Source organism: Megalopta genalis, chromosome 6 (assembly GCF_051020955.1).
Source record: "Megalopta genalis isolate 19385.01 chromosome 6, iyMegGena1_principal, whole genome shotgun sequence".
Classification (NCBI taxonomy): domain Eukaryota; kingdom Metazoa; phylum Arthropoda; class Insecta; order Hymenoptera; family Halictidae; genus Megalopta; species Megalopta genalis.
This window is the reverse complement of record NC_135018.1, coordinates 14791810-14807965: the sequence shown is the minus strand read 5'-3', so window position 1 is coordinate 14807965 and position 16156 is coordinate 14791810. Positions and strand designations below refer to the sequence as shown.

At 40.3% G+C, this 16156-nt stretch overlaps 1 protein-coding gene across 3 annotated transcripts in view; it reads right to left on the bottom strand.

Moving 5' to 3' along the window:
* Positions 1–16156, bottom strand: part of Poxn (paired box pox-neuro) — a 51278-nt gene that overhangs the window by 9472 nt on the left and 25650 nt on the right. For all 3 annotated transcript variants that reach the window (XM_076522688.1, XM_076522689.1, XM_076522690.1), the window contains exon 3: positions 12723–12943. In XM_076522688.1, the coding sequence (XP_076378803.1) occupies positions 12723–12943 (221 nt within the window). The remainder of the gene's footprint in view (positions 1–12722; positions 12944–16156) is intronic.

Genomic DNA, 16156 nt, shown 5'->3' with positions numbered 1-16156 from the left:
TTTCAAAAAGAACACGATTTTTCGGAGCCTTCTGCAGAAATTAGCGCAGCGAATAGTAAAGCAACGATTTTTTGCCACCACGCGCTAACTAAATTTTCGGAGAAATTAATGGTTGACGGAATGGCGGTCGCTCGACGCAAACGTACAATTGTTCGACGTTGAAATTACTGTAAATTAAAACAATAATTCTTCGATCATCTATTAATCCTTTGCACTCGAGTGACGACTCTGAGGCGCCACTAGAAATTGGTTATTTTTCAAAATCATTGTAAAAGCATTAGATTCGTTTATATTTAAAAAAAAAACTGTTAAAATTACATTGTACTTGCCAATAAGCTCAATTTCATACGCATAAATCGCAATAAATTATATAAAATAGAAATATCGTAGATCGGAAAATGTGTTTTGGATTTCGAATTCAAACAGCTTCGACTGCAAAGGGTTAAACAAAATCATGTTTTACCGGAATGACGTTCTGGGAGAGAGAAGAAACTGCGAGAAAATTGCAACGAAATTATAACAAGATTACAGCAAGATCGCAACAAAATTACAATAAATTGCGTAAGACATGTATTTTTAAACGAGGCGTTTGTTTAAAGAAGAAGGACTCGATCGATTTTTTTTCAGACGAAATTCTCCAAAATCGAGTTCCGGCCAGACTGTTAACCGGGCCACAACCACTTAATTATTTTCGCAAAATCTATAGTTTATTGAACCTTATAGGTGCACAGACTGCGGCTATCGTTCGAGCAAGCACCGTGGCAAAATTGCATCGTACTACACGTAGTAACGCGTACCCGTGTTTTATTACAGTTTAGCCCCGGTTTACCGGAGGGCTCATCTGCTCCTCCGTCAGCCCGTGAGTTCCGTTCGCATGGGACCGGGGGCTCGCGGGACCCAGGGGCCCGTGTCAGTGGTGCTCAATCCGTGCCACGTTCATTTGACTTGCTAATGAACGCGGGCCCTCGGATAATTTTATGCTAACGCGATGGAAATGTTATTCGACGTACAGATTTTCGAGATCGCCGATTTCACCGAGCCACGAGCCAGGGGAGAACGATATGGTCACGGGGGGCCCGATTTTCTGCGTGCGATCCTCTACATGTCGGGGTCATTGGCTAGTCATACTCTGTGCGATGGTTTTATATTTTTTTTTCGATACCCCGTTAATTTTTCCACTTCGCGTACTCGACTTCTGAAATTAGATTTACTATCACCATTATCTTTATCAATATTATAATTATATTTTTACTACAATGATTTTCGTGACTTTTTCATGATTTATCGTTAGTTGTTATTGTCAGTATCATATCTGTATGTGTTTCTGTATGTGTTAACATTTTTCGAGTGTTCGAATGGTAATTAAATTTATTATCTATTATACCGCGGATTTTTATGCAAAATAAAAATTGTCTGCATTAATTGCCGAACGGGGAAGTCGGGTAAGAGATTTTTTCGTTTGTTAATCATCTTTAAGTTCGAATTAATACATCAGAATTCCTAGTTTCTTTGAATCGTTTCACCTAATCATTTCTGTTATAAATGCATAAAATCTGCAGTCTAGTTATCATTATTATCATTGTGAATATTATTATCATATTTTTGCTACCATGATTTGTCGTTATTACAATTGTTAGTATTTTTTACATATGTCCACCTAGTACATTACGTATGTTGTCAAGTATTTTTTCAGAAAATTGCATGGAATTGAAGTGTGTTTGGTATGATTAAATTAAAATTGAAAAGAGTTTACAACATCAGTTATATTTTCAATGTTCTCACGTATTGCGGATCCCATTAAAATTAATAATGTGTAATGGATTAGCGTAATAATTAATTTTCAGAGGAAATAAGTCTGACATACACATACGGGTGACGTGGCAGTCAAAGTGTTAAAGTAAGGATAAGAATCAACCATGCTTTGAGAAACTATTCCGTTCTGTTGTGATAACATAACAATCTTATATGCGTCAACTTTAGTTCAATCTTCTATGGGGGAAAGTATGTGAAATAAAAATGATACGGTTCTTACTATTGCGTTAAAAAATTTACTTGTACGATTTTGGGCGCGTGTAAAATAAACATACTACAGAAATGTCTCCCTAACTGACGCTCAGATTGTGCACAAAAATGAACAATTTGGCAAGAGGAGATACGATTATTCGAGCCTCGCGGCTCGTTTTTGTAATTGTTGACAATTCGTAACTACAGAAACAAACCGCAAGGCTCGTATAATCGTATCTCCTTTTCCCAAAATATCAATTAGAGAGACATTACTATACACATACTGTGTCACTCCTGGCAGTATTCGCTGTTCAAGAAACACAATGAAATTAAAATTGGATTCACCAATCGTCGATTAGATTCGTTTAACCAACTCCAACCAAAATGAACGTATAATATCGTCCTTCATTGTAGTATCCGCAGTTTAAAAAATCGAGTGAAGACACGGCTCGATCCATTGTTTAACCCCTCGCACCACGATTTCTTTCACGGTTGCAGCGATTGGAGTTGTAGTTCACAATTCGCTAAAAGAATAAGAAAACCTGATAACTATTGTATGCCTACGTGTTCCCCAATGTCTGTACATTAATAGCAACAAAATAGAATATTATTTGTTAGACGATATCGTAGGGCGAGGGATGAAACACGTCGCATCTATTTCTATAGTTCATCGATAACTTCATTTTCCATTTACTTTGTTTTCAATGTCGCTCTCCGAGGGAAGATCGCGCGCTGGCAATTTTCGATAACGGAGACAGTTCGAAAGAAAAAGACCTCGAGAAAGAGTCGAGGAAGGTTGGCAAGCTCCGAGCAATTTGTCACTTCTGGAGGGCAGCGTGCCGGACACGGCATTATTTGCGTCCGATCGATGGATGGAGCCGAACAGCCGATCCCTAAATCAATCGCGGTCGATATTCCAGTGGATGTGGCAAGGTAACGAGGAGGATCGCAAGAATGGGCCGGTGTCCACTGAATGGCACCGATATGGAAGCACCACTGGTGGCCAGAACGTTTAAGGGGGTAGCCTGCTCGTTCGCCTAATAGTCTCGGGGGTTAGGACACACATCGCGTGCTCCGGGGAGCATCTCAGATTCTAATCTGACACTTCCGTCGTCATTTCCACAATTACCCCTAGCCACGGTGTATGTGTCCCAATGCCTGCCCCCCCTCTCTCTTACTCTCACCTTCTCTCTTATTCTCTCTCTCTCTCTCTCTCTCTCTCTCTCCTTCTCTCCCTCGTTGTCGGTCACATATCGTTGTGCGGTCTGCGGCAGACACGGGTCGCTGATCGACGATGTCTTTCGTGCCAGTGTCTGCGTGTACGGTGGCGCACCACAAAAGGAAGTTGGCCGGGCCGGACAGACATCTGGCGCTAAACGTTAGATAACGTAAACTATCGAACAGGTTGGCCAGTAATTACCAGCAAAGGGGTTGGCCTCGCTCTGTGCCCGTGGTTATTACCAATGATACGTCCAACGAGGACGTGTCCCAACGTCTTTTCGGCTCTCTCGCCCCATGCCTCACCCCCTCCTTTTTACCCGAATTATCCACTTTCAGTTAAGCTGCACTCGCGGCGTTCTTGCTGCAATTGCACCTTGTTAACGTCCCGACGACTCGAGCAATCGCAGCGATCGGCTCGTCGGTACCCACAAAGTACCACCGACAGAAGAGTAAGTCCGATTTGCTCCCGGTTCTGCGATTCTGCGAGACGTCCGTCGACAGTTGGCAATTTTGCCACCTTTTCTTGTTGTAATTGGCCGATGGTATCGTCGACTTATGAAAAGCATTCTACAGAGTTTTATGCGACATGGAAGCCTAATTTGGACGCACGGAATTTGGGTGTGCGTTCGTTTTCATTCATCGTTGATTGGCGCATCGTTGCACGTCTGCTGCTGCAGCGCTTGGTGCAATGAAATCTCTTTGGAATGTATGTATACAAAATACAAGAAATTTTCGCGTATATAAGAAATATTGTGTTATTAAGGATAAAGTATACATAAGAAATGTTATGGAAATATTTTTATACAAATACATTCGCGTTCGATCTCTTATGCTTATATATTCATATTGATTATCTTGTACACATGATTATGCTTATCGAACCGCGGTGTTTCTAATACCAGTTTTAAAACAATGCCGTCCGCTTCATCGAAGTATACAATGTTTTTGATTGCTAACAAACAGTAGATAAACAAAATTTCTTTCTTTCTTTCTTCAATAAAAGAGTCTTCGTAAAAGTAATTCACTCAACCTTTCTTTCCATTTTAAATGCAACATATTCATTCTTAATCTCGGTCTAACTAAAAATGAACGAACTTCGTACATCAAAAAATCCCATTTAGCAGAAATGCTTCTAATTTAACCCATCGCGGTCGCGCGATAACTCCAAGACACCGCTAAAAATTGTCATATCACGTTTCAAACTAATTTGAATATCGTCAAATTTGTTTATGCTTGGAAAACTGTTAACAGTGTAACTGTTGCACGAGTCACAAAATTAATATAAAATCGCGAAATACACTTACAGGTCAGAAAAGCTATTTTATGGATTTCGAGTTAAAAAGGGCTTCGACTGCGAACGGTTAAACATATTTCTGCAATTTTTTTTATGCAACGAAAAGCCGTCGACAGAGCTTTTACAACTAGTTTTCGAAACGGATCAATTCCATCGAAGTAGCGTTCGTAGGATCGCGGAGTGCGAACGACAGCCGTTCCCCGGATTCGGAGAAAAATAATAATTTCATGGAGTACTGGATATCTCACGAGATCGCGGTTCGATCGCGCGAAACTCGTTATAAATGCGCACTGTAAATAAAATTACCGTTAACGTGATGTTCGCACGTTGTAAGGCCTCGCTGTGCACACGCGGCCGGGAATCGTTGATGTTTGTTTTCCACGTTCCAGGACGCACTATCGGCTCCCGCTAAATCATTCATCGAAAAATTAATACTTACGGCGGGGGAGGGCTCTCGAACGCGAGCCGCTATCGCGGCCGCGAGAGATCTTAATTACCAGATAAACGGAAAAGCTTCCGATCGACACACGCGGATCGCCGGGAAAGCGAGCGTCTACATGCGAGAATATTTATGACAGCTCGCCCGATATGCATGCGGCCGGCCACACGTAGCTACAGTGCAATTTAGTGGTTAATTTAGTGGAAAATTGATTTTCCCTGCACCCTCGATGGAATAGCGAGCGATCCGGCCGCGGTCGAGAATTTATGATGCAAAAATGGAAATCACCCGGGAATCGTGAAGGGGTCCGTTGTAGATTAGGCTTCTCGCGAAACTCGTTTCTCTTTCTTCGCGTTCGTTCCACGGTCGTTAAACGGTTTCTAAAAATGTAAGCCGCCGCCGCCGCATCTGTACCGGAGTTACATAGTACGCGAAAATAACATGAAATCACGTAAATCGAGCGACCGACAGCGAGGGAAGCAGCAACGATGACTCCGCGCACACTATTAAATATTCGGCCAGAAACCGAAATTACACGGGTTACCGCAAGTATTTTAAAATTGACCAATCGAATGGTCGGCGAACGTCGGCTCGTCCACGGTCCTCGCTGCAAAGTACAATGATTTTTTGCGCATACTCCTCAGGGACGTGTAATCTCGTGCGCGTATCCCTCCCTCCCCCCGAGTTTCCAGGCGTCCCGCAATAATTCAATATTGCGCAAACACCGCGCCGGTAATTTTCATTATAACGCTGTATTTCATCGCAATAATTCGAGCGGTGCGCGTACGGTATTCGGGAAGCGGATCGGTTCCAGGAAAGCTGAAAAATTTGCTGAAAAAAGCCGATGATCGAAGCTCGCGACGCGACGCAGGCAGAGAGAACGAGAGAGAGAGAGAGAGAGAGAGAGAGAGAGAGGGAGTGAGAGGGAGGGAGGGGAAGAAGAGAGGATATATGGGAACACCTGCGAAGGGGCCCAGTTAAACAAACACAGAAAAAGAGGAGAACGACGAAGATTGCACGATTTTCTCGCGGCTTCGACGTTCCTCTTTATTATCGGCGTTTCGACGGGGCGTACATTTTTCATGAGACAATTTCCTCTGCCGTGATGGGAGTCCATTATCCGACGCGTATCGCGGCCGGCGCGGGCACGTATGCACCACGGTGCCGGAGATAATAACGAAAGTACACGGGACACGCTTCGGAAACGTTACGTTGCCGAGAACACGTGTAGATCGCCGATAGTTCGGCAATTAATTCGCGAAATTAACCGGCCGATCGGCAAATAATGAGAGAGGCGATCCTAACTGGCGTGACGATCCATTACGTCGCGATAACGATTCAACGCGAGCGAATCCGATCGATATAACGCTGTCGAGGAGTCTAGCTTTCTATCTGATCTGCTCGCGTTCCGCTAACACCGTCAGCGAAATTTATTTCATCCCCGCGGAATCCACAGAAACGCGGGCAACGAAACTATCTCGGAACGATGCCTGTTGGTTCACTGTGTGCGGTTAAGAAACCCGTTTAGTCTTCGCGATGGTACTAATTAAGTTGAACGAACATAGTGCACACAAAGTATAGGAGGATGCAGCTCGGATATAATCGAGATCCTCCGCAGAATCGAGATCCGAGTCAGAAAAACTGAAAATGTAATTTATTTGTTCAGCAGCGGAGTTGAACGATTTCGATAAATTCTTTGGATAAATTTCTGTTCGAATAATACGTAAAATAAATTCTACGAATACAATTTTATTCGAATAACGATTTGGATAAATTCTTCGGATAAAATTCTGTTCGTGTAATAAATATATCGAATAAATCTTTCGAATATAATTCTATTCGAATGACGATTTCAATAAATTCTTTGGATAAAATTCTGTTCGAATAATATATGAAACAAAATTCTACGAATAAAATTCTACTCGAATAACGATTTGAATAAATTCTACGAATAAAATTTTATATGTTATTCGTTATTTGAATAAAATAAATCCAATCCAGATGAACAGACAGTTTATTTAATAAAAGGCATCATTTTGTGTACAATATATTCGTTTATGTTCATATATTTCATATATGTATTTCGTTAATTTTGCACCAATAATATGCAGCAAAAAATATTTAGGAAACTTAATATGTTGTTCGACGGTGCATAAATAATTTTTCCGATAAATCGTGTCGCATAAAAGGGAAGTACCCTATTCTCCAAAATACGATAAAATATTAGTGATTCCATGTGGCATCGTGTCAGTTTTGTCTCATCCGATATTTTTCCATCGATTAGCGATAGAGTTTTGCTTGCGAAAATTTAATTTAGCTTGAATGTGATTTTTAATGGCTAACACGTTGCGCGAGAACAGCCGGATGCTGAATACGTCTGACATACCAACGACTGGGACTCCTTTAAGTGGTAAGATCAAATCTACAGAGCGATTTCGTACAGAAGTATCATTAAAACGGCAAGCTATAATTTCACGACCCACTGCCGTTCCTTTTCGTTAGACGGCAAAAATTTCAGCTGTTTTTCCAATGGAAACTGGAAAGCTGCTTTCGGGAAAGGAGGTCGATTTAAAAGCACCGTGTAATTAGGGACCCGACGCGCTATACCATTAACTGTATTTCCGCCTGCGTTTAATACTCGAAGCCAAGCGAAAGCGTAATCTTAAACAATTAATGAAAAAGGAGGAGCAAGAGATTTTTATCGAGCTTGGTTTTGAATTTCAGACGGAAACTTGAACAATTCATAAAATTGAGAATAAGAAACATTGCTACGTGATCGGAATTAACATCTTGATTTACAGAACCCGTCAAAATGACGGGTCACTAATTTTTTAATTTATGATTATTCAGATCGTACAGATACATTCATGAGTTATTTATTCAATTTTTTATGTTACTTACGACAAATGTTACAATAACACTTGTTAAAATTCAGAATAAATGTCTTATTGTTACCTTTATAAACTAATATGAAGCAGCTGTTTCTTATGCTCCGTAAATATAGTGTTGAATAGAATTCGTTTATTTTTTCCAGCATAAAATAATCCACTGTTGTCAAAAGTTTAGAAATTGCAATTGTAAGAAAAATGGCAACGAAAAGAACATTTCTAATATCGACGTGCAAAGTAACAACAATTGATCTTGATCTTTTATTTACCGCTTTTATGTCAATAACAACGCAATGAACATTAATGGTCTGTGAGACGTTTTAACCCATTCGCTGTCAACTACGAGATACTCGTAGATTTTTATAAATCTAAATTATAAATCTCTCAATTTATTTACTATTTATAGCTTATTATTATTTGTTACATATTATTATATTTTACTTGTTATTATTTATTTAAAAAAAGAAACGTTGGCGTCTAGGACAGATTTACAATAATAGTTACATTTTTGTTGATTTTGACCAGCAGCCAAAAACGTTTGCCGACGCTTGATCTAAAAAGATCGTAGCTGCAACGTGATGCAACGTGAAATCATCCCAAAAGAGATTAGAATTGCTTGAAGTAAAAGAAAAAAAAGAGTTGTTTCGATTACTCAGAACAATTAACCCCTATACGACGCGGATGGCTCGAAACGCAATTGACTCGACGACGCGACGCGGCGTGGTATCGCGGGGAAGTTCGAGCGACCGTGTCTTGCGGTCGTTGAAATCACCGTCGCTATACATTTCCGATTCGAGCATAGAGCACCGCTCGGGACGGGCGCGTCCGTGGCATCGAATCCGTCGTTCAGCCGCATCACCTGCTCGTTAATCTAGCGACGTAGAATCCGCGGAAACGCGTTATCCGCTGGCTTGACTATTTTGGCGTCTCGGTCGGCGAGCAAAACGAGTAACGCCGCAATAATGGCCGCTGATGACGATCGTTTACATGCGCTCGTGATCGTCCCCGCGCACAGTCAGAATTTAAATATGCTTTTCAGGCTGGCTGCCGCGGGATAGGAGAAAAGAAAGAGAGGAAAAGGGAGAGAGAGAGAGCGAGAGAGAGAGTGAGAGAGAGAGAAAGAGAGAGAAGGAGAGAAAGGAGGAGTCCGGTTGCAATTCAGCGGAGGTCGACGCACGGCGACGTGCCGCGTTATTAAAATAAATTCATTAAGCCGAAACCCGGAGGATCTCGCGGCGCGGTGCGTGCGCAAGAAACCTGCTTGTACGAGCGGCGTGCAATTATATTGTCATTAGTGACGTCACGCCGGTAATACAGCATACCATCCGCTTTGTTGGCCGCGCATTCGTACGAAGCGTTTCGCGGGATCCATCTGGACGGAGGATAATCCGGCTCGCCACCTCGCAGCCGTTGATTATCGAACGAGCGCCAACCTGCAGCCTGGATACGTGATATCGTCGTTGCGCCCGAACTCGTTAACTTGCAATTTTCTGAAGACCGAGGGAAAACGGAGCGAACGATGCGATTCCGCGGGGAGGAGATTTGCGCGAAGACTCAATCATAGGACGCGTAAAAGTCGACTTTTTCTTCGATCTTCTTGCCGGAAGGGTTAAATGTGATAATTACTAACGCAGCGTCTGCGTCGCGACGGCCGTAGAACGAAAGTTCTTCACCTCTGGCGTACTGAATTTTTGAGAAATTTCACGAACGATCGACCAACACCATCCAACGAGCGAACCTTTTTCTTGTTGTATGCAAAAATAACGTTTGTCGTATCCTTCTCACAGTCAAATTTATACAACATTTTTATTATTATACTTACAGATGCCCTGCAGGCGTAATTTTGTATTTGCTTTGTGATTTGTTTCACTATTTACAGCAAAATCGTCCCAATTGTCCTCCAAATTGTGACCAAAAATGGACAATTTGGGAAGAGGAGCCGATTGTCGATAACTATAAAAACGTGGCGCAAGGCTCGAATAATCGTATCTCCTTTTTCGAAATTGTCCATTTTTGTTCACAAGTTGAAGGACAATTGGAGAGAATTTACTGTATCGAGAATTTTTGTTCACTCGTTTGATGTAAATACTTATCACGAAGTTCTCCATTACGCTTTGAAAATAGCCGTAACTAGCCGGAAAGACGCTAGAATTGTGCCCAGGGGTCTGTGAACTTAGTGGTAAGACAGCTCGTTTACGGTAATATCGCTCAACGTAAGTGTTCATTCGCTGAACAGGTGAAACTAGTGGAGCTATCTACGTGTAAATGATGAACTCCTGTTTCTTTATTTAACAACCGCACGACGGACCTGCTCGACGAAAATATAACTCAGCATACTTAGGTAAGCAAGAACTTTAATGAAACGTTTGAAAATTTCTAATTATCAACGAAAGCTGGATAGTCAAATAACAATAGTGAAATATCTGTATTGGGATTGAAATAAAGCCAACCCCGTCGTCCGAGCGTTAATAATTATTGAAATTGTAAGAATGCTTTCGTCTGCACATTTACTGTACATATTTACATATACATATCTATTTACTCAGATGTATCTTCTAGTAAAAATTTTGCAATTACGATACGTGTGCGTGTCTATTTATTCAGATGCACTTTGTAGTAAAAATTGTGCAATTACTATATGTAGAATGATATTTACGAACTGCGATCCTGCAGACACTCGCACCCACAATGGTCATATTTTCTGGACAATATTATTATGTATTATATAATATTTTGACAATATATTATATATTTTATAATATTTTGACAATATATTACATATTATATCATATTTTGGATAACATCGAGTCCAAAGGATGCAACCTGTTTGAACACCAACGACGAAATTCCGCCTGCGAAATTTGCCGCGATCGGCTAATTAAAAAGAGAACCGCGGAACGCAATAAATAACGGTCGCTCGAGTCGGCCATGTTGGATATTAGCCGTGAAACGACGTCGTACCTCCCCTCCTTCGAAATGGATTTAACATGCATATTTATTAGAGGCCTTACCCGAATCGCTCTGCAAAGCCCACACACAATGTTTCCGAACTTAAACGACTACGAGAGATTACTGAAAAATTATTCACGATCCGACAAAAAGGAAACCTTGCGGGGCCGCGTACCCCCGGCACTGACATCGGTCCCCGTTCGATCGTAATTGAATGATCGATTCAATCATCCCGGGGTATCGTTAAGGGAAACGGCGCGCCGGTGGAACGGGGTTAAATTCAATGAAACGCGGGATCGTCGGGAAAGAATTTAAAATTTAAATGGAACACCCGTTAAAACCGCGTGTCACGCGCCGCCCGGACGGAATTCACTTTTCCCGTAAGCGGCCGACTAAAGACCGTTAAGTGCGTCTAATTCGACCCGTTTTCGACCGAACGATCGGTTTTACGAGCGGCGTCGAGCGGCGATTCCTCTCGTGGCGTCGTCGTTCCGCGCGGAATCGATGCGGCCCCCCGAGATAATTTCCCGCGACACCCGAGACCGCGGACCAAGAAAACCGTGCAAACCCATGAAATTATGCAAATGCGGCCGCCGCCGCTGCAAGGTGTTTGGATAATTGCGTGCACCGTCGGCCCCGCGCAGCCCTTACTTAAAATCACATCAGCGCTGCGCTCGGGCCCGCCGACGATCCCTCCGTCTCTTTTCACCTTTTCCTCCGGCCGTATCGCCGCCTCTCTTTCCCTCGATCAGTGTCACCGCCCCATAACGCACACATCTTCTCCGTGTTTATTACGCTTTTTGTTCTCCTCCTGGTGGTATCCCTAATTGCGATGGGCAGAGGGTAACAACCCCCATCGGTAAACGTATATGCACCTCTCCGCGGCGTTTCGTCGAATGACTTTCTTCGTTCACGAATTCCTCGCATCGATCGGGTAATGACTTCGATTGACCTTCGAACGGTGATCACGCTTCTTTCAATATCGCTAACGAAATTACAAAGATACGTCGACGAGCAAGTTTTCTGATACGTTTCTTTATCGCAGCATACTTTATAATAGACGTTGCACGAAGTTCGAACGGGTGCGATTTTGTTATTGTTACGAAACGATGCACGTTAGTCGCATTTAGGACTCGTTAGTTCTAGTGTTAATATCACTAGCTGTAGCGTGACGTCGAATTGACTCCGTGTCAAAGGCGGTGGCACGATGTCAAATCGACTCGATATCAATCATTTCAATCTAATTTAATTTAATTTATTTTGATTACTTTCTATATTCGCAAATTGCTGTTCAGAACGATTAAACAGAGAGAAAATATCGAACGCTTCAAATTCCGCTCCGGATTTTCGAAGGAACTACTAGAAAGTCGACGGTAGATAAAGTGTTAAATTGCATTGTTTTTGTTACAAATGCATAAAATCCGCTGTCTTTTATCACCCTTATCGTGGAAAACATATTCGTGGAATACATATATTTATCTTTAAATCATTATTTAGTACAGAAAGTAAGCCGAGAGGTCCTAATTTTCATTTCACGCGCCTCTCACTTGTTCAAATCCTATTCCGCGTATTTTATAGCATAGATTCTGTAGTTCTACATTTTAAATATAGATATCTAAAATATCTAAAAATAAATAAAATATCGGAAATTTTTATACATCTAAAATAATAATAGCATAGAATCCCCCAAATTCGTCATCTTACTATTATACTAATATTTATGATCTTCTTAGAGATCATGAATATTTAATTGGCATGTGCGAGAAGATACGCTAAGAAAAATCACGTTAGGTTTTAACATGCCTGCAAAACGTGTCAGAAACATAGTAAATCGTCTGGAAAATGTTTAAAAATCGTTCCTTACGATTTTTGATCTCTTAGGTGAACCTAACACGTGGAGGAAGAGTGCTATACAAGCGACACTCACCTTTGTTTTGCTGCCTCCGATGCTTCCCGGCCGGATGCTTCCCGTTTCGTAGAATCTTGTCAGGATTTTCGAGACACAACCATGGGAAACGAGAAGCTGTCGCGAGATATCGCAAGGCCTGACGCCGACCAATGCGAGTTGCACGATCCTTTGTCGAACACAGTCGGGCAATGGTCTCCCGTTAACAAAGACACCACCCAATTGATTCACTCCCGCTTGGCCTGCAACAATAGATAATTTTCTTCGATGTTTGCACAACGACACGTGCGAGGTTCTCTATGACTAACACTGTTTTCGAAAACCATGTCTTGCTAACTATACGGCGGATCTTTGCGCAAAATAAAAATTGTCGTCGTCTCTCGTATCGAACAGAAATTCGTTAAAAATGTGTATTATCTTTTAACGACGTCAATACAGTATTTTTAACCCTTTGCACTCGAAGCTATTTTAACTGAAAATATAAAATCATTTTTCTAAATTATAGTATAATATTTCTACTTTATATGATAAAATGCATTTTATGCATATGAAATTGACTCTTGGGACTCGCACAACAGTTACACTCTTAATAATTTTTTAAATCTAAACTTTGTTAATATAAAAATTATCTTAAAAGGTGATATAACGAATTTTAGTGGTGCCTCAGAGTCACCACTCGAGTGCAAAGGGTTAAACTTTTCCTCTGTCTTTACTGTTCCGTATTTCGTTTATTTACTTTTGCAACAATTGTAGAAAATTCGTAGCTCACAATATCGCATTCGATCTGCAAAAATCTACTAACGAACTCATGCGAACTCTGGTAGCAAAACTGAGACACGTGGAAGATCATTCAAATCAACGATAACGAACTAGATCATAAGACGGTAGAAATGTGGTATTTCTACTGTTAGTTTACTAAATATATATAATATTTACGAATATAATATTCTCTATGCTGCTTGAATAATTTTACATTAGTCGAACATTTTATGAAGCGAATAATATTCATCGACAAAGATGTGTAAATATTGTGTTGGAGATCAACGATGTATGTATGGTCGTGTAGGTGTGAGCGCGTGGAGCGTTTGTTTTGTTTTGGAGTCTCGGCGGTGCTGCGGTGGAATGGTCAAAGGGTCTGTGACGCTATTAGTTTGTAACTGTTGAGTATTTTCAGTTTCGCCCGAGTTGCAGAACAACGTGCAGTTCGTTCATTATGTATTATATTACTATTGCGTTGAATACGCGACTACACACTGTGCTGTGATCGTTTAGTTTGAATAAACATTATCCTGAAATTATAATTATTATATATATATATATATTAATATTAATATTATAATTATTATATAATTATATAATTATATTATATTATAATTATAATTATTATATTATTATATAATTATATTATATTATAGTTATAATTATTATATAATTATATAATTATATTATATTATAATTATAATTATTATATAATTATATAATTATATTATATTATAATTATAATTATTATATATATACAATTATTATATTAATACTTATACAAAAAAAGAACGTACATACTATTATTAGCGTAATGGACACGATTGCAAGAATACGTAATAGACGATGAACATTAAAGATTGCTCGAAGAGACTCGTACAAAGATGAAACACGGCTAATGCATATTGTTTTATAACTAGACTGAGGATCTTTATGCAAAATAAAAATTGTGTGCTTTTCACGCAAGATACAGAAGCTGCATAGAACTTTCTTTGTATGTTGGTATTCTTAAATTTGTTCAATCTTCTCGCTGTTTTAAAATTTTACGCAATAAATGCATAGAATCCACGGTTATATTCATAATAATGACATGATCAGATTTATTTAAACTGCGTTTTTATATTATAATATATGCTTGAACGAAGAAGTTCGTATAAAAATTTCTGATAAGATCATTTTTACAGTATCAGGAACGGTAAAAGAAAAAAATCGGGAACCAGTCATTTCGACCGGTTCGGTAGTTCTCGTGATACAGTATAGTAACGTTCATAGAATTTTATCTGAATACGTATCTTTGCGCAAAATATGGACACAGAACTACTACAAAGTAGTTTCGGGCAACTGGCGCTGAACGACGTCGGACGATGCCTAAATGAAATCATTAGCCCGAATTAGGAGAGAGGATTGGCGTTATTGCCAAAATGCAGGTGTTTAGTCCTACATCGGCCGGTTTCGGGGGCCCATCGGAATAGTAATAATCTGCTAATAGCGAGTATATACGATTTTGGGAGGATCGGTGGGGCAGATGGTTTCCCCGTTCCCTCTAATAATCGCTGACAAGTCGGATGTCTTCGACGGAGGAGCAGCCCGGCTGACATTCTTGCGTGCGTCCCTTTGGAAAACGAAGACGTGTAATCATCTTCTATCCGTCGCGCCGCGCCGCCGGATGTCGACCGCCGGGTTGTCACAGAAAACGAACGAGGATCCTCGTTCGAGTTGGTTTCAACTAATTTTCGGACGCTTCTTGTTGCCCCGGATTACAGCTTTTAACAATTTTTCACGCACTCGACGAAACGTAACATTATCGGCCGCTCTCCCCAGTCTTTTTCTCTGCTAACGGTCGTCCTGCCTGCCATTTCCCACGTATTTAAACTTGCTACATACTTGTTAAGAAGCTGCACTCTGGTCAGCGTGGCTCGAGCGACCGGAATTTGGAAAGGGGGCCTGGACGTTTACACGAGGTGCTAATTAACAGTTTGTCATTTTTGTCTAATAAATAGACCGCGGATCTCCGTGCGAATTATAATTTTCGTACGTCATTTGGCAAAAATTGTAATTAAAGAGAAGGTGTCCTTGTTGACTAAATGATGACTTAATGTGGACAGAAAATAAGAAAATAATAATAGGAAATTAGATTATAATAAGAATTATAAACTTAATAAGAAAATAATTTATAGGATTTTTTGAATTTTTAAAATCTCTACATACCATCGATGCATACAGATCCATGGTTTACTAATACCTTCGGAAATAAAGTAAATGTCTCGACTTTAACAAATATGTAGTAGATTGGTTACGTATTCAGTAAATAATAGAAACGCATGATAAAAGTTGCTGTATGTGTGCAACAAAATACAGAGTTTCTCGAGTTCGAATATTTCCACCATTTTTCTGAAAACCATCGTTGCAGCATATTGTAGTTTACTAACTTTTATAAACGATAATATTTTCTTTCGTGTACTTTTTATTTCGTTTTTTCCTACGTACATATTCTTTCCTCTTGCACCAAAGGCTTTTTCCCGTGAATAAATGAATGAAACGATTGAAATCATGCAGGTTATTCGGTACTATGTCAAGTTTACACCAAGCGACACTTGTAAAGCTACACTGTAAAGGATGTCCATTGAAACTACACCCCAAGTCGAAACGCGACTTTTAAACGTCTGTGGTCTAATAATAAGCGTTTAGTATCGAGA